The 20,732-nt window shown below is 36.6% G+C and overlaps 1 protein-coding gene across 1 annotated transcript in view; it reads left to right on the top strand.

Annotated features, from left to right (window-relative positions):
- LOC140752699 (uncharacterized) overlaps window positions 1-20,732 on the top strand; it is a 51,447-nt gene that overhangs the window by 5,961 nt on the left and 24,754 nt on the right. Inside the window, exons 2-4 of the mRNA XM_073087035.1 lie at window positions 6,468-6,609; window positions 7,597-7,686; window positions 8,705-8,824. Coding sequence (XP_072943136.1) covers window positions 6,468-6,609; window positions 7,597-7,686; window positions 8,705-8,824 — 352 coding nt within the window. The remainder of the gene's footprint in view (window positions 1-6,467; window positions 6,610-7,596; window positions 7,687-8,704; window positions 8,825-20,732) is intronic.

Below are 20,732 nucleotides of genomic sequence, written 5' to 3'. Positions count from 1 at the left end.
TAGTAGGTACTCAAATAAAAATGTTCGTTAGCAATTTTTCGTATTTTATGGATATTTACTTTGAATTTGCAGTAGGCAATGATTAAAGTAGGATAATTGGCGTGATTATAAGGCAGAACAAAGGAATTACTTAGGGCACTTATCTTTTACTGATTTTGCCGCTGCTGCACGATGTAGAACTTTAACTGCACTACTGCTCGTCCACCAGCTCGTTCCTTGCTCATGTGCTACTCAATCCACTTTTTTGTTTTTTTCAACTCCTTTCAATCTTCCAGTTGTAGGTACGATGGACGACCGTTAGCCGACGTAACTGGTCGAGTAGCCATGTTACTCGTCTCCACAAAATAAGGAATTCTTTTATGGGTCAATATTATAGTATACGTTTTTATAATAAACTTCCCTCCGAAATCAGAAATTTGTCAATTAATAAATTTAAGGCCATAATCAAAATCAAACTTAGTCGTAAAGCTTATTATAAATTTTTTGATTATATTGATGATAAAAACAGCTTGGGACTGATCAATAACAAAATTATGAATTAATTAAGAAACTGTCTAAAGTGTAGCGTATCTTGCTGAAGAAACTTTTTTTAGATAAATGTAAAGCAAGATACTGGAGCTAATGCTTTATTAATTATATGTAAAATGATGGCATTAAAAAAAACTATTTCGACGTAATTTCGCATAATTATTGATGATTCGCGCGTTCTTGTTCCCCTCATGGGCCACCAATTTATGTCTTTAGCGGAACATTCGGTGGCTATTTAAACGAAGATTGTTCAACGATACAACACTTTATTACGACATTACAGTTGGTGATTTTGATTTGAATACCACAGATATAATAATAGTGTTGCCACAAAAAAGTCGCAGACGCGCCAACAGCGGGTATATTGTTTTTTTGTGGTTGCATCTGCGATCACGACGACCCCCGTGGCGAAGCGGTTACCATACCGGTCTAACGCGCAAAGGGTCCCGGGTTCGATCCCCGGCCAGACAGATATATGAATGATGAATTTAGATTTCTGTTTCTGGGTCTGGGTGTTTGTGTATTTGTCTATGTGTGTGTCCATGGCACCCACGACACAGGGAATCCTAGTGTGGGGCTGTGAGTGTAGAAAGCGTTTGTTCGTTTGTTTGTTTATCAGTCTGTAGACTATAAACAGATGGGTAGGAAGTATAGGGAGCAGTTCTCAGCGGAACCAACCCTTTATCAGACTTTCAGTGTTATATTGTCAAGCGTATCCCGCCGTTTTTTCTGCCCACGTTCTGTTTCTGAGATTGTAAGCTGCCCCTCCAGTCGGTTGGTTTGCCCTTGTAGTCGACTTTTGTAATCTGCTCCATGACTTTCTACTTCATCCTTTATCATGGGCATGTTCAAGATTTCATGGATTTACTGTTCTGATAAATTAGGGTTCCTTTGATACTCATATTAAACTGTTCGATCAGTGTTTACCTAATTCCTTAATGAAAATATGTATAAACATTTCTTATAAACATTTGAAAGAGTCATGTATTCAGCCTCCGTATTAGAGAGCGACAATTGTTTTCTGCTTACGGCGTTCCCATGATATAACAGACTTCCCTAGCATGAAAAACCAGTATTTATGATAAATTAGATAGAAAAAAACTTATCTCCAGCCCAATCACGATGCACATAGACTGATATATAAAATTGATTATGTTGTGTTAATTGCATCAACCCAGAATCCAGGTGAGGCTTAGCGTCTCGATGTATTGATTTTGCCTCCCCAATGAGCGGGGGCGGTGCGAGCGGGCGCCGGTATACGGGGGATGCCGAAAACATACGAGGAATGCCGAAAACACTCGAGCGCCACTGTTTAGTAAAGAGGCTAGGATGTTATTGATGATGTACTTAACGGCTAAAAAAAGACGCCAGACCCTATGGAGCGCCACCATAAGATGTTGCACCACCTAAAATTTTTGGTAGGGCCGCCACTGTCGAATGAGAGTTCGGTTTACTCGCTCCGCCATTCTGTTCTACTTGAGAGATTATGATAGTCTGATGCCTTATCCCATGTTCCTTGATAAATATCTGAAATTTTGAATTCACGAATTCTTACCATTATCACTCATAGGTATCTTAATATTTTTATCTGTTTCATGTTTCACTTAGCACTTTGGTTGACGGGTAGTTTTTTTCGAATTGTGGGTTCTTGAGGAGTTTTTTAAAGAATGTTTGGCACATTTCAAGTAGCAATTCGTGCACCTTCCTCTCTTCACTTTCGGAGGTGTTCCGACCACATTGTCCAATGGGTGTTGTGTAACTCTGGGAGTTAGGGTTGGTGGTGACTCAGATGGCGGCATATTTCATTACCATGGCATCTATAACTTTCTCCCGGAAAGTTGTGATTGTCATTTTCGGCTTTTGCGAGTATTCATGGTAGAAAAAGTACGCGTTGACGAGGGTCGTTCCCCACACCAGCTTAATCATGATTTTTCTGTACCATTTAGTATTACGGCGCAGCGCGGAATCATATGACGCCATTTGATCGCTGATATCGATGGACGCTTTAACTCCGTTGTAATCTACTATAGCCATAGGTTTCAAAACAGCAGGACTCCTCTTCGTTTTCACCATCTTCTCATTCTTTGCTAAGTGTTTTGTTGATAGGACTGAAACATATCTTCAATCTCTCCGCTTTGTTATTCCTATCTTACCATCTTTAGTCTCCATAGCTATCAATTCTCCTTTCAACTTGGCACTGACAAAATTTGGTGGCAAATGTTTTCTGTTCAATCTCAGAGTTCCAACCAGGGCAGGTTTTCTATGGCGTAGTCAGTAAGCCAATGGGATGCTCGTATAATAGTTGTCGCTATAGATTGTCGTTCCGAAGTCCAGCAATTTCTCAGCTAAATCTATAACCACTTTTTCAGACACATCTTTTTCATTAGTCTTCGACTTTCCACAGTATACAATTATGTACTTTGTCAGTACATAACTTGAACAGCTTGATCCCGTATTTATGTCTTTTATTCGGGATGTATTCGGAAAAGCAGCCTTTCACGCCAGGGTATTAGGCTCTCATCTATGCAAATTTTCTCCCCTGGCGTGTACGCCGATTGATAAGTTTTGATGAACATATCCAAAACAGTTTTTATTTTGGCCAAACGGTTAGTTGATGGCTGTTCATTGTCTGAAAAGTGTGTAAACTGTAGAAGCAATTCAAACCTATTGCGAGGCATGATTTGGCGAGCGAAGAGCAGGTTATATATCCTGTGTTTACGCTAGTAATCGCGTATGCACGGTAATTGTACTAAGCCCATCCATCCGACTAGAGCAAGAAATCTATCACGTGGATACATCAATACCGAGATGGGAAGCAGTGCTTTCTGGTTGATCTATTTGGTATTTTTTTGTTGAGGGAATCCTTTTGTCTCACTCAAGGTTTGTGAGTAAACCATTGTACCATCAGTAAATTGGCTTTGGTATTTTTTTATCCAACCTTGCAAAAAGTTTTCTAACTTCCTACATTCCAATTTTGATATGCAAATGCATGTTATATGTCTATTCATTAAAATATATATATATTTTCCTTTGGTTTGTCACTAATCATTACTTCCCAGATTTTGATCCTTATAAGCAACAATATCAGATAGTGGATTAATATACAGGGTGTATTTTTTTTTCAAAATGAACTCGTTCGATTCCCGGCTAGGAAAAAGTTATTTCAAAAAAATAATGATGCAGTTTTAATTTTTATCAAAATCGGCCTCGTAACTCCTTTCAGCATTTTTCGCTAATCCTTATAGTTTAGGATTTGGCCCTGAAGGCCCGTTTGAAAAATTCACCCTGTATATATATATAAAGTATATATGTAAGTGGCTACTGCCGCCCATGGACATCTGTAATCAACCCCAAATAGGATTAGATATTCCTACCTGAGGTCGGCCACAGATGCGCCGCTACCCCTGAGGACTAAGCTGGAACGCCTCGGAAAAGTCTGAGTTGTTCCGTTTTATGCATAAAATATGCATGCATTGGAAATATGCACAATTAATAGACATATGTAAGGGTGTTGAGATAAATTAAAGATTATGACGCCGTAAAAAAGTTATTTATTAAGGCAAATACACACAAAGTACTAATGGTCAAGTGAAACAAAGACGTATGGACGTACTGCGCATGAACGTGGTCGTATCGATCGCCATCGAATGTCTCGAACCTCCTCGAACGGTCTAGAAAGCGTGGGTGGCGGCGCGCGAACAACGGGCGTTGGGATGCGCGCGCAAGTTGTCGAAGCGGCAACATCGCACGAGAATATACAAAAACCTAGCCCAACCGTTATTTTAAAGGTCCTTAGGGTGCCTACTTATTTCTTCAGTATTGTCTTTTAATTGACACACCAATAACACGATCGCTCATAGTCCGACAAACCATTCCATTTGACATGGTAAATCCAATTTGTCAGGTATCATATCAATATAAAGATTTTTATGAGACGAATACGAAAAACAAAGTGATATTATTAAAAATAATATTTTTTCAAAACTTTTTAATACTAAACTTATGTGTCTTGTGAAAAATCTTGTACGACAAACCGGGCATTTAGCGACATCAAAATCACAGTCTTCCTGTAACAAAAAATATCGGGGATACCTTTTGGTAGTTATGAAATGATAAATAAAGGTGTTAAGAGAAATTAATTTTGTTGCGTGATATAATTGTTTGAATGATGAATGAGGATACCCGCGAAATTGTTTGGTTTAATACGCGTCACATAGTGCACGTTATCATCAGAAAATGGAGACTTCCGTCGTTTTATGATTTACATTCTGTTGCTTCTCGTATTTTTTCTACGTTTGTAGCTATTTTTCTTGAATCTTTTTCGTTGTGTTTGCTTTCTACGTTTATTGTTTGTTTCTTATTTATGGAGATGGACTTGGGTTTATTTCTATGATCTGGTCATATGCGACGAAAGAAATATCGTTGTCATCCATTCTGAAGTTTTTTATCAGTATTGTCCGAGATTTTGCAGAAAATTACTTGGATTTCATTATCTTTTCCGACCCCTGTGCATACAGCGATGTAACGCTATTCTGTGCCTTTATTCAAAAGTTTCACCAAGACAAAATCACTGTTATTAAATTTATTTTGTGCCCAGATGTTGAGAGTTTGTTTATAAACTGGCATGGCTTCGGTTACTGGATGAGAAGACTTGAGATATTTAAGCTGCTTAGAGTCTAATGTATTAGTGGTTTGTCGCCAGATTTATTTTCAAGCCTGTAAAATTAATATAAAAAGTTGAGTTCGACAATAACAATAACAAGATGCGATTTCTTGTTTTACGAACAACCTTTCCAGCTTTAGAAAAAAGGCGCTCTGCTGGAGCTGATGAAGCAGTAAATGCTTTTTAGCTAACTTTGCAAGTTTAGGGTATGCTCCTTCGTAGCTTTTCCATACAGCCAATGGGTTAATTTTTAAATCAGACAAAGAAGCTGCAATATACATATAAATCCAATTCTGACGTCCCCGATGCTTCACTTCTTTAATATCTAAATCTAGTCGTTATCGGCGTGACTACCTTTTTATCGGACTTCTCTAATTTTTTATTCTCCATGACTATGCACCTTTTTCTCAACACGTGGTTTTAAAAATCAATACATTATGCAAAGTTCGAAAGATAACCCTATTAGATTGAGACGCGTTGATGTTGCGTTAGCGCACTCTTCATCGCGTAACACATGAAAAAATGTCCTGAAATGACCACGACAATTCAGAGGTACCATATTTGATAATTATGTTGTAAATTATTTGATTTTTTTATAACAAAATATAAATAATATCTGGCCCTGATCCATCCATAATGAATTCATTAAAATGAGCAAATGAGCTAATGCGCTGTCTTAGGTACGTGCCAGCTTTCTGGTCATTCCTTGATTCTATCAACCGTTTGAACAGATGCGTGAAAAATAATCTAGCATTAGATCCCCGCGGCTCCATAGTTTCAACACAAAATGGCAAACATATGTAGTGTTTAATCATCCATGCATCAGCCTTTACAAGTCCACTGCTGGACATAGGCCTCCTCTAATCTGTGCCACTCCGATCGGTCTTGAGCCGTCTGAATCCAGTGGTTACCCGCGGTCCGCTTCAGATCATCAGTCCACCTGGTCGGGGGGCGTCCTGTACTCCTTTTGCCGAGACGCCGTCTCCATTCGAGGACATTTCTACCCCATCGGTTCTCTGTCCTACGAACTATGTGGCCAGCCCATTGCCACTTCAGCTTGCTTATTTTGAGAGCTATGTCGGTAACTTTCGTTCGCCTACGGATTTTCTCATTACGAGTTTTGTCGCGTAAGGAAATACCGAGCATAGCTCGCTGCGCGACTTTAACTCTTCCTATGAGGCTTACACTGAAAGACCACGTCTTTCATCATTTCATTTGATCATAACTCGACTCATTTCTCTGAATGTACTAAGCGGTAATGTTTCACTTCCCGCAGCTCACAACCGCCGACGACTGGAACAATGGCGGCATATGCGAGGTGTGCATCACGCAGCTACGGAACGCCTCGAACTTCAGGAAGCAGGTGCTCCAAACCGAAGATCAGTTCAAGAAGGCGCTCCAGGATAAATTGTATAAAGGTTGGTATCGTTTTTTATCGCTTCTTTGATTCTAGGATTCTCTATCTCTGTTGCTATCAAGAAACGCAATCATAAACACCCAGACCCATTGTGATAATAATTTAAATTCGTCATTTATCTTTGCACACATTGCAACACATTTTGATACCTTAATTCGAAAATCAGCCAACTCCACTTTTTGTCAAAATGTTTATTTTTTGTTTATTTTGATTTGGTTCAACACCATTTACTATATGTTGGTGCTACATGAATATTTATATTACTTATATAAACCTTACAGTAAGAATTATTTCTAATTTTAATTTTACTACACGTGGCGAACGTAACTACTTTTTTAATGATAAAAGCAAACAAACATATAGTACATTTGATGATAAGTGAATACTGACGCCTGTGGACATCTGTAATGAGTCTCATGAGTTCAATGATGTTTTGAAGGTGGTAGATCCTTTTGTGGGTCGACTCCGGCGGCACCACCGCCACACCTATTTCTGCCTTATAACAGCAGTGTTAAGCGCTGCTATGTTCCGTTTTGAAGGGTGAGGTAAGAGAGACATACTTTTTCGAGGAGTTCCTGCTTAGTCCTCAGGGTTAGCGGCGCATCTGTGGCCGAACTCAGGAATATCTAATCCTGTCTGGAGTTCATTACAGATGTCCATGGGCGGCAGTAGCCACTTACCATCAGGTGGACTGCATGCTCGTCTGCTACTCCTATATAATAAAAAAAAAGTCCCAGATAAGAATAGAGTTCTATCTGGGGTCAGCCACAGTTCCGTTGCTACCCCGTCCTAAGCTGAAACTAGTCGTATAATTATGTCTCCCTTGACACACACCCTTTAAACTAGAATACTGCAACGTTTAGCACTTGAATGTTATAAGACAGAAATAGGTGTGGCGTTGGTGGCTTCGGAATCGAATCACAAAATGTTCTACCACGTTTAGTAATGTTCTAAAGTTATTATGTTAAAAGTGTTTTCTCTCTTACAGATAGCATAGTCAAAGTAGAAGTTAACAGAGATGAAGATGATCTGGACTCTGACAACAACGTCTCGGATTTCTCTGGCACGGGTGAGTTAGGTACTATAGATTTTGGCCATGTACTCACTTCAGACTTGAACAACGAATTCCGTGATGATGCAGGCGATGCGACTGGAAGGATTAAGACTGACCGCCGATTAGCTTTCGCTTGAGCAACTGACAGCCTAAGGGTCGGTACATATCTGACGGAAAATGCGTCAGTTATTATCGGTCGCGTTACGTTAGAACAGACAATATTATAAATATAATAAAACATTCAACCTTTCACACTTAACCGATGATGCGTTAGTGCGTCGAGCATACGACGTCTGTTCTGTTCCCGTCAACGCATTATCAGTCGGTCGGCCACGCGCCACGTGTATTTTGACATGCAAGATCAGCAGAGATCGTTTGTGTACAGGCAAGACAAGACGCGTAATGTGGCAGGTCTAATTTAACCGAATAGACGAGACCTATGATACTTGCTTGCTTGACGCATTTTCCGTCAGATATGTACCGACCCTTAGCGATAAGTGGTAGTAGTTAACGCGACTGTATAAAGTAATATACTCACTTCACCTTTTAACAACGACGATGTAGGCAATGCGACTGAAAGGATTAAGGCAAACCACTCATCACTTGAGCATATGGTAGCCTTAGCGATAAGTGGTAGTAGTTAAAGCGACTGTCTGTAGTTACTCTGCGACTATTTAGTAATGTATGCATATATACAGACGCGTAAGCGATTGTTGACATTTTTGGAATAAAATCAAAGCTGTGCCGCTTGTTGGTCGCTCAAACAACAATCGAATGAAGCGAATGCTCAATATACAATTTACATGTTTCAAAATTGTTTACAATATAAATTGATTATAATCGCATTTTAGGACAAAAGTATTCGCGAACATATTATAATATAGATTTTGATATAATTATGCATGCGTGCTTCATAACTGTATTCCTTAACTCAGAATTAAGTAATTTAGTTACTAACAATGAAAAGAGCAGTCCGACGAAATGACAAAAGCCTTTCGAGTAGTAACCACTAGATAATCAATATATTGTTCTTTGTTTACAGAATTCGAAGTGCCAGTCAAAGAAGAACTGGAGGAGACGAAAACTAAAAAGCGAACCGCAAAGGCGACAACGTCGCGGGCCAAGAAGGCCAAAACTGAAGACGGCGAGCCATCGTCCAAACGTAAGTGGCTAGTTTTTGTTACTAGTGGCCGTGGTTCTGTGTTCACGCGGTTGATAAAATAGGAAGATTCCACTGCAGTAGAAGACACGAGTCGTAATATTATTTAGCATGATTGTTTAAATATAGGTGTAAGTAAACATGTACTACTGCAGTAGAATTTAGGTGCTTTTACGGTATTGAACGATGAAGAATTAAATGCAGGAAATGTAATGTCGTAAAAAGATAAAGAGGAATTGATGATAATTTTGTTACGTACGAATGCGTTTGTTAAAAAATTTGTAGTCAGAAAAAAAACACGGGATTTTAAGTTTCAATTCAAAGCAGGGATTACTTTGGAAACGCAACTATGTACGGAAATAAGCTTTTAATATACGATGTTGGGGTGTCAGAACGTTTGATCCGGTGTGCAAAAGATATAAGCTCATTGAAGTGAGATCAGATGATGAATAACTAATTGATGCTGCCAAAAAGATATTCGAAAGATATTAACGATATATAAAGAAGATGATGACAGCAGAAGTTGGAGACAACATTCATAATGACAAAGATATGGATTATGGATATAAAACAAATACGATATACAACAAAATAATTCAGATTACAAGAAGGAATAATTGTGGTCCATGTATAGAACCTTGAAAACACCATGCTCTGTTTTATGAATTTGGTGAATTTTTTAAACATTTTTTTATGGATTATTAGCATATTTTAGAGGATTACCTTTGATCATCCTCCGATATAACGAGTTTCTGCTATATTATACAGTTGACCCGCGATTATCGTTTTGCACGGCGGTGTCAGATTAACGAATTTGTCGGACTAACGAGTTTGTACAGCCCTTATATTCCGAAACATTGTGAAAAGAAGATCCTTGTTGGATAAATTGAAAGAAAAAATGAATGTAATGCATTCACATTATTTGCATTTGCCGCAAAATTCAAACACAAACACATGGAAGCGTCGTCAACGCATTACTGTTCCACTGGGCACGGGTCTCCTCGCAGAATGTGAAGGATTAGGCCATAGTCCACCGTGCTGGACAAGTGCGTATTGGTAGACTTCACATACCTATGAGATTTAAAAATCGCAAGTCGTCGTTAAAAGCGCTTACGGCAAATTCCCATTTATATTGTACTGAAAACGGACAACCCATCGAACAAAAGATAACATAGAGCTTATAAAACAAATGATTATCATTTAATGAGCGTTAACATACGTCACGCGGCCGTGTGACCTGCATAGCCCATTCAATCATACATAGGCGGATGTATGGATTACAGAGGGAGCCAGATTACCGTTCTCCTGCATTACGTATCGAAGACAATGTCGAACGCTTTAGTGCGATCTATGAAAAAAATATTACGTTTTTTTTCTAGTCATTTGTTTTTGATTAAGCTTACATTTTGATGGAAAAATTAGTGATTGTAATAGCCATTGAAATATTATTTTATGACAAGAGCCGTTTGAACACAGAACCATTGGTTTCACTTTGAAAGAAATTGGAAAAGCTGCATTAAAAACACACACACTCAACACAGCCACTGATAGTGATATGAACACACTTTTTATACAAAACTAAAATTGCATAAATTTATATTAAAATCAACCTTTTTAGGAATGTAATTTTATTTTTCGTATTCTTTGCAGAAAACTTTGTTACTAAACATTTATATCATGGGGATGCATAAATATAATTGGTTCACCATCTTGGGGTGTCCACCATGATAAATTGGAGTTAAAATAAATTAACAAATCTCATAAATAATATGTCCAGATCAAAAGTGTATGCAAAATTTCAGCTCAATCGATTGGGGTTTGAAATTAAGGGTAAAGATTTGACCTTCACATACATACAAACTGACTAGGCAAGTTAAATACAAGCTGTTATGCAAGAATTAATATCTTTTTTTTTCAATATAAACATAAAACGACAAAAAATGCATCTGTTTGATGGTATGTTGTTTGTGTCGCTAATGGACATCTGTAATCAACCCTTGGTTATTAAAGTCAGCCCTATACATGTGTGGTGTTATAGATGTGTTGTTACCTCGGTGAAAGAGGGGTTCAGGCCATATTCTAATGGCAAAGTGCGAATTAGTAGACTTAACACGCCCGAGACATTTGTCTCAGTCTTATATGTTTGCTAACCACTAACCCGAGATATTTGCCTCATGCTTATGTTTCCTAACGATGTGTTCTAAGCAAGTGATAACACTTATTTTTTTATATGCGCATAGTTTTGAAAATCGAGAGATGCTTGATGAGATTTATAGATGCTAGACTAGATGGGAACCCCGGACCGTCCAATTGAGAGAGCGAGTTCCAGACTACTAAGCTATCGCTGCTATCAATCGTCTAGACACAAATCAAATCACATGTCTACTAAAATTTATAAAGATAAAACAAGCAAGCGAAAAAACATACATACAAACAAACATACAATTTTACTAACAATTATTTGTGATTCCAAGAATGTCAGCTATTCCAACATCTTTCAATTATTTTCAATGTCTTTTTTCTCTATTTGTGTCGTCCCGTGCCTGTAGTTTGTAAGTACACGGCATTGCAATATTACACATGTGATGTCCTTGTGTCTTTTGAAAAGCTTTGGAATGGTCACCGATAAAGTTTTAGAAGATTCCCAAACAGAGATAAAATCTATTTGTTTTGTGTAGGTCCATGGGAGCGCTTACAAATTGTCTGTTGCAATTTTTTTCTTATACAACTACCCACAGCTTTTTGCAATGATAGTAGTTACATGCTAATGTGGTTAATTTAAATTTGAATAAAGTATCATATCCTTTTATGATCGTATATAAATATACTAGCAGACAAAAAAGCCACATCTAAATCAACTATTAACTAAATAATATAGAACTGTTTGAAAATAATGATTTCTACCTATTTTTTCAAATAATTCTAAACTTAAATAACTCATCTTTAAATAATACAAACCCTTTTTCATTATGTCTTATGATTCAACCAAAGGGTTAAATTAAAGGAAACAATCTATTTTTATTAGTGCGCGACACGTCCTTCTCTCGCCTCGTCAGAAGCACGACTGAGTCGAGTCGACAATACATTTTATTAAACTAACTGTGGGTAGTACACAATATTGTTAGAAATATATCATGCAGATACAAAAAGATGCAGTAAAATTTTTAGTGGCCTTAGTTTTTTTTGTTTGCTTAGTATATTTAAAATTGCAACTGACAATTGCTCCACATTGAATATTAAAAAAATTAGTACAATAATCCGGCTAAACTTTAAAGCCATACAGAGAAGAGTTAATCTTTCAAAATTTTTGATGTTGTAAAACACGTCCGAAACGAACTTTAATTAGTGTACGAAATAAGGAATTGTCCAAAATTGTGGACGAAATTACGGATTTTATTCGCGCAGAGTAGAGACCCTGTTACGAAGGCATTACTAGTTTATGTTAACTAGGTACCTCACACTGTGACGTCACAGCACTGCACTAGTACAATGTCCTAAAAGTGCTTCTCTATTTTTTTTTGTATTGTCACGTATTTGTCAGTGTTTTCACAAACATAGGTATATCCGATATTTAAAGTAACAAAGATGTTGTCGCTGTACTATAAGGATACAAGGCGAACGAACTAAGGGGAGGTTTCCAAGAACTTAATATTATAATTGAAAAAAAAAAGAATTCATTATTTTTATCTACACTAATATTATAAAGAGGAAAACTTTGTTTGGTTGTAATGAATAGGCTCAAAAACTACTGGACTGATTTTAAAAATTCTTTCACCATTCGAAAGCTACATTATCTACGAGTAACATAGGCTATATTTTATATGAAATATATGTGATAAAAATAGATTTTGAGGCGGTACAAAGTCTGCCGGGTCAGCCAGTATATCATATATTTGGAACAGACAAAAACTAAATAAATAGTAATCGTATAGGAGACGTTGTGTGGTGTTTTCTTATGAAATTGAAAGCGACAAGCATTTAGCATACCTGAGTGATCACGGCCACCTATGGACATGCGTAATCAACCTTAGGAATGGATTCGTACCTGATATTGGACACAGATCTGTAGCACACCACGAGCACTAAGTTTAAACGAGCTAGTTAATTAGTTCTATATGAATCAATTTTGAATAAATGAGATTTGAATTTGAAAACCACTTCTGTATCTCGGGTTAAACACGTTAATCGAGAGAACAGTAGCGTTTAACATTGCTATTATGAGGCTGAAATAAGTATGGTGGTGGTGCTGACCCATTCGAATTACATACTATCACTTGCATTCAGTTAGTAATAACTATTACTTAGTTAGTAATAATAATTATGACTTATTAAACTTAATCGAGCTCTGCGAACCAAAGTATTTAAATTTGATAATTAGTTTCTTAGAAAAACTGACAAATTTTACACTTAGGTAGGTAAAATCGATTATTACTAACGGATAATAGAGATAATTAATGATTATATTTATATGTCGTAAACCATCTAAGATCTCATTGTTTTATATTTGAGGCTGATTATTGATACTGATTCGTATAATAATATCGTGATTGGTATTTACTGGATATTGTAAATGTTATGCTATGTCCGTGCTATGCTGAAGTGCATGCTCGTTGCCATCTATCACAATATTTGCATATATCTTCGATGTCTCTATTTATTTTAGTTTCAGTTTTAAAATGACCATTCTTAGCTTTTTAAAATACATAAAAAGCGTTTAAACATATAATGTTGTTACCGTTGTCGTAACAATTATACACGTGTAATGTTGCAATGCCGTTTGTTGTTGTTAGTTTTATCTATCTATCTTTTTACCCTGCGATTTTATTTAGCTCACCAAATACTTTTTTAAACTTTACACGGTCGTTAACACGTTTTTCTTTATCCAAAATCATGTGGATATAATCTTCATTATTATTGATTCCATCTAAATCATCGTTTTGATGATTGAAAATCGTTAATAATGCCAAATTCGGCAAGTTTTCCTTCGTGTGACTAGGCGCTCTGACAATTTTACGACAAATGAAATAATATGTTGTTTAACAGCTCGAAAACTTCACGTCTGCTAGTGTCGTCAAAGATACCATCAAAAAAGCTATTATATCTATAAGACATAAAGTTTACTGGACGAAAAAGTAAGGAAAGCTCCTTGTTTTCCGATATAAAACGTTGGCAGCATGGCGTTTCGGTCCTGCGTCGATAGTTACCATCTAGCGAGTTGTTATTTTAATATATGTTAATGATAACTTGCTTTCGTCCACCATTTCTTGACACATTTCGTTAAATGTGTACACTGTGTAATCACTTTTGACTATTTTGAGTCGTACAGTGATTAACGTCGTCTAAATATTATTGCTAATTTAATAAAAGGAAACCGAAGATATTAAAATAAGTTTCTACACTTTCAAAGCGTTTGAAGAACCAAATGTATAACACGTAACACATTAGGAATGGGATGAAAAGGAACTTAATAAAAATTTTCGTGGCAAGAACACATGAAACTGTTGAAATCTTCAAGAAAATCCCGCTGCATATGTTAATATACATGAAGATGTAACATATGAATCGAGCCCCGATCTAGTGGAACTTATAAAAGCTTCGTGCTATGGTATGAGAATTTTCTTTTTATCTGCAATATATTAATAGCCTAATACTATTTTAACTAAACTTTGATTAAATTAAAATTAATAAGTTTAGGGCTAACATTTTGTCAAATGTCTTGATACACCTGTTCGTCCGTGAAAATATTTAAAGGTTTATAACAATTCTAACATCATAAGAGATTTAATGTTGATCGTGTTTTACGTTTTAAGTAAAACATATTAAACAAATACTTTCTTATTTTTTTCCCCTTAAGAACTCTTTGTATTTCTTAGCGATTAGTTTTTAATAACGAAGAGGTTCTTAATGAGATTGATTGTAAGAAGACATTGATTACCAAAGCAATTCCAATTCTCACTTTTGGTGAAAAGAAATAGAAGAAACGTTATTCGCTTCTGTGAGTGCATTTTACACTTTGGAAACAGTTCTATCGTTAAGAATTGAGCTACTGTCAAGGTAAGCTGCTATTTGATGTAATATATCTATGAAACAATTTTGCTAATTACAAACATAACTCTACATGTGATTTATGTGTTTCATTGGAAGATCAAAGTGCTATTTTAACCTGGACGGAAACTCTCCAAGGCTGAATTAAGATATTAAAAAAGATCCAATTTTTTTAACACTGTTTTAAAAAACTATTCGGTCGTATTTAGCGTATATTTAATTTAATAAAACAATACTGAAACTGTTAACTAATTTTTATACCTAAGTAATTTTAGGCTTATATTTTTGAAGGTTTTAGCTTATTGTCAAAAGCTCTTATCGAAGTTTAGGTACACTAAAAATGTTTGTATTTACGATTTCATTAATACGTAGGATCAACCTACTAAATATAAATTACTTACCCGGGTAACGTTGTTCGAGCATATGAATGAATTAAATTAATGCTCTATAAATTTATTTATGCTCTACAGCACAAACGTTACTACGTTCGTCGGATGTGTCGTTGGATTCGTCTAAAACTAAATTACGGGAGTAACATAGGTTACATCACTTCCATTTTAATTCAATTTTTAGTAGGCGTTTTTTGGTTCTATAATAATTCCTAGTTTTTTTTTTTTTTTTATTACGAAACCTAGTAACATTATGTGATTATATACTTCATTCGTATTAGAAACACTATTTACAAGAGTAAAAATACATATGACTAGACGTAACTGAATTGGTCTGTTGTTTTGAGATTCTACCACACGGGTTGTAACTCGAGGAAAATATATATTTATAAATTGTGCACTTGCGACACGTCCGTCTCACACCGCTACCGAAGTAGGACTGACTCGAGTTGACCGGCGGGTGGCAACGTCACATTAATATAGAACGGCGGGTAGTATAAAATACATAATTTATACAAATGGTGGGTAGTTTACCACTTTTTAGATGTTTGAGTATATTTTAAGTATTATTACCACTACGTATGCTTGCGATTTTACTGCAACTTAAACAAAATTCTTAGTGACGTTTACGTAAGAACCTGCGAAAATCGTATGCGAATGTCAATTGCTGATAGCGAGGAATTTGTGTATTAATTCTCCTACAATTAGAGTGGATTTGCTGCGTCCGTAGTTATAAGTTAAAAGTTGTAGTTATAAGATGTGATATTTCTAAGAGTTACTATTGTTTGAAAAATAAATTATATATTATTACAAGTGTATTTTTTTTATTTTATCGACCTTAACTTCTGCGAAATTGAAGCAATAACAGAATAGCAAGCGACGTCAATGAAGATTAAAAGAAAACGCCGCTAAATGTACACAATACAAATAATGATAAGAAGACAGTGAAAGTGGACGAAGATAATTGAGATGTGCTCGTTTCTGTTGTAGGAACGGACGGCGCGGAGCCCAAGCGCAAGAGAAAGAAAAAGAAATCGGACGTTAGCGCAACACCAGAGCGCATAGAGCACAGAGTCAACTTAACCGCAATACTACAGTACTCCAACGCCAGCCCCTTCAGGGATAAGACTATCAAAGGCTTCTCCTGCCTCTATTGCTCGAAACACTTCCAACACATCGACGATCTCCGCGCGCACACAGCACAACAATCGGAAAAAGACAAAATCAACACAATGCTCGACTACAAGCTCAGCTACAATCCCATTAAAGTCGACATTACCAATCTGCGTTGTACCGTTTGTAATAAAAACATGGAAGATCTCAACGATCTCAAAGACCATTTAGTAGGAGATCATAATAAAGTCATTCATAAAGATATAAAGGATATCATACTGCCGTTCCGACTCGAGAACGGTAAAAACTTCACATGCGTCATCTGTTCAGTCGTGCACATATCGTTTAAGAATCTCTATCACCACATGAGCAGTCATTATCGTAATTACTGCTGCGACAAATGCGGCGCCGGTTATATAACGATCGGGGCTTTGAGGAAACACGGGAAGACGCATTACCAAGGCAACTTCCCCTGCGAGTACTGCGATAAGGCCTACACTTCGCTCACGAAAAAACGTAACCATGTTAAAGGTGTGCATACTGGTGGTTGGTTGAGAAACAAATGCCCTCACTGCCCAGAGATATTCGTCAGTTACTACGACAGGAGCGAACACTTAGTGAAAGCGCACAACGAGGCTCCCTTGATATACCCTTGCAACGCGTGTAACAAATCGTACAAGAAGAAGTTCGAATTGAACAGACACATAAAACATCATCACCTGCAGCAGAGAAACTTCCTATGCGACAAGTGTAACGCCAAGTTCTTTTCCAAACGCGGTCTAATAGACCACATGTCGAAGCATTCTGGCCTGGAGCCGAGTTCGTGCAATGTCTGCGGGAAGTCGTTCTCTCGGGCGAGGACCTTGAAGGAGCACATGAAGATACACGACGACGACAAGAGGTATCAATGTGAAGTCTGCAATAAAACGTTCATGCAGAAGTGTAGTTTGAAGAGTCACGTGCGTTTGCATCAAGACGATTTGGACATTTTCAAGGAGTTTGATGACGTTAAACATCTGATAGACAATAGGGAGGTTACGTTGAAGCAAATCGCAGCTGAAAACAAAGCGAAAGAGATCGCCGAAAAGATGAAGCAACAGATCGAGCAGTGTTAGATGTTAACTATGTTTTTTCAATAGACTTGAGTGTTGGTGATGTTAAAAAAATTGACAGCTACAGTACAGATAGTAAAGACGATGTTTAAATAGAAATAAAATGAAGAGAGACTTATAGAGAGACTTAGAGAGACGTAAGAAAGAGCGGTGTACAGGAGAAACAAAAGATAATAATGTCAATATAAATATTTATCCAGATGATGGTCAAATACAAGATAGTGCAATCATTTTACTATATAAAGGTTTCGTTTCTTAAGACATTTCCGATATATGTGAAAATGAGATTTATATTCTACAACAGATGAATATTCGAGTGATCATATTATACAAATATTTTCATTATCAAAGTATTTGTGAAAAAGTGGTGTTACGGACAATGGACATGAAATAAACGTTTACTTAATCTAAGATGAGGGTAGGTCTAGAATGCTCATGTATCATATGTGTTCCAAATGTTTCTTTTTCTGACATTGATTTTAATTAAAAGATTAATAATGGATTTTATCAAGAGAAACTTAATAAGATTGACATATTATAGGGAGGTATCGTCCGCGTAAAACTGCTAGTCCTCTCTGAACATAGAAATGAATCGCGTCGCCATAGCAAATTGTATGACTACACATGCTCGTAACAACTTCAGAGCCAACTAGCAGTTTTGAGCGGACTATAGCACTGGAGATGTAATTATCTAATTACGGGCAACAGGTCATATCCACGACCGTCGCTGACGGTTGCAAACGGTAGCTGACGACAGGCAATGATAGTTAGTGGCGGTCACTGACTGTACGGGCTACGACCGTACATTTGGTAGCATCAGCAGTTTACGCGACATTGATGCATTTAAGTTAGTACGCTAATGAGCTCTATCAATATCGGTCGCGTGCTCCTCTATCATTCACTATCATCTTAGCAATAGCAGTTCGTAATAAATCAGTTATTTATATCATTCTCTATCATTTTCTATCATCCAAATATTGTATTGGGTCACGTCTCAACCCATACATACCTTGATGACGACAATCGGTGATAGTCAGCGATCACGGATGTCAGGCGGAGACAATCGATCACCGTCGCTGATCACGGTAGGCAGTGCTAGGCAGTTATAATCGGTGACCGTCGGTGACAGTCGTCGAGATGAACTGTTGCTTCTATACTATCCCATACTCTTAACTCGTATCTAACGAAATATTATTTTGCACTATACTCTCGTAATGTTTTCTATGACATTGGTGTGAAGTGAAGTATTAAAAAATGTAAAACATGATGCAAATTAAAGCAAAGAGGCACACAGAGCGATCTGTATGGTGTTAAGTGTCCACTGCGACGCCTTTAACATACCCCTTTAAGCAATATTTACTCAGGTAAAGAAAGTCCCAGATACGTTGCTGTTCATACATCTCTTGTGTGAGTATTGAGTTGAAGAGCCTCGTCTACTGTGTCTTTTGTTAAAACCATCAAAAGCAGCGGGAACTGCTGTTGAAAAACAGAAATATATAACAGTGGAGACAATGCTAAAATCACAGATAACATCGTCACATTGAATACTTTTGGATTGTATGCAATTTTGGTCTGATGACTTCATATTATCTCATAAAATCGTATAAGCGAGAGGTTATAGACGAGGAAGACCCTATGTGATTAATTAAGATTATTCATAGTTACGATAATTTCGGAAGTATGTGTGTTGTAACAATAAACCTTATTGTAAGTAATGACGTGAATTTAATTTCTTAACTACCCTCGTTTGAATAAATTACTCTCACGTTTGAAATAGAGTACTCTCTCGAGCTCTTGATGTCAATCAAAAATTTTTACTAGGAACATTTAATATTTGACGAATTTGACATACAATAGCTGACGTTGAGGCTAAAGTAATGGTTACCCTTCCTCCTTTTATAGTATCGCACTAGAGGGCGCAACTATATTAAGCATGGCAATGTTTGTAAAACTACCCTCATTCATACGTAAGATACTCTTTTATCATTTGATAATTTAGTAACTTGTTCAGTTACTATTTCGGGTTTTTGGTGTTATATGTGCCCATATTTGTTTATCCCACGTAAATTATATATCAGGTTATATTACAGATTTTATTTTAAGAGTAAAACAACACAGACACTAATATTTTAAAATGAGACTTTCAGAAATTGACACTAGTTTCTTCACGTTCAACCTTTAGTTTAGAACTTCTTGTTTTGGATTAAACTGCCTGTCCTATATACAATAATACACTTTGAAAACTATTCCTAGACAGTATATTTTAGTTCGAAATTCTTTTTATTTCTAATTTACTATTAAGTGCAGTATAATGCGGAGTGTTAAATACTTCACGAATTGTAATGTGAACTTTCAACTACGAATTGTTTAAATATATATATTGGCAAAACATAGGTAATTAATGCGTTATTTGTCGAATTTATAAGTTAAGTCTCAGTGACGAATTAATATATTACGTGAAATTTACTGGTTTTGTCTTTCTTTAACTAAAGTTGAGGTGATGGGGTATTACGGCCTTTGGTGTAGTCTTTCAAATGATTCTATAATTTTTTAATGAACTACTAGATTTTTTATTTAAATAAAAAGAAACCGAAACTTGTCCTAAAAATGACTTCTAACTTTCCTTTTGGATTTTCACGTGATACCAGAAGAACGGATGAAAAATTGCGAATTTTAAAATACAATTACAAAATTTATACATAATTGTTATAAATATTAATAGATATTTCTCGTTTGCTTATTAAAAAATCTGTCATAAACATATATTTTTAGTTTTTTCTAACATGGTGCGTAATACCCTATTCTGAACCGGCTGTCAAAAGTTATTTTTCTTTTATAGGCCGGACGAGAGCGACAAAAAAACGAAAGAGGACTTTAAGGACGGCAAACGAGGACACTCAGCCGATATCTAAGTTAGTTATTCGCGAAAAGCATCTATCCGAGATGCAGAAGCAATGGCACAACTTAACAACGTTGCTCAAATACTCGAACGCGACGCCATTCAAAGATAGAAATGACGCGGGGTATATATGCGCGTACTGCTATAAGACGTATCCTGATCCTGATGCACTGAGAGATCACACGAAACAGGTTCACGGTAAAGAGACACCCTCGTTCAAAGCCGGCTCAGGCATGAGCAGTTTCGTAGCGTTCTTAGACATTGTAGACTTAAAGTGCACGATATGTGATCAGCCCATGGATAGCTTGAAGACTCTAACGGAGCATCTAGTTAACCAACACGAAAAGAATTAC

Source organism: Epargyreus clarus, unplaced genomic scaffold (assembly GCF_041222505.1).
Source record: "Epargyreus clarus isolate Ecla_fem2 unplaced genomic scaffold, WU_Ecla_fem_2.2 ptg000025l, whole genome shotgun sequence".
Lineage (NCBI taxonomy): Eukaryota > Metazoa > Arthropoda > Insecta > Lepidoptera > Hesperiidae > Epargyreus > Epargyreus clarus.
Note: the sequence above shows the minus strand (reverse complement) of the source record. Positions and strands in the feature narration are given on the sequence as shown.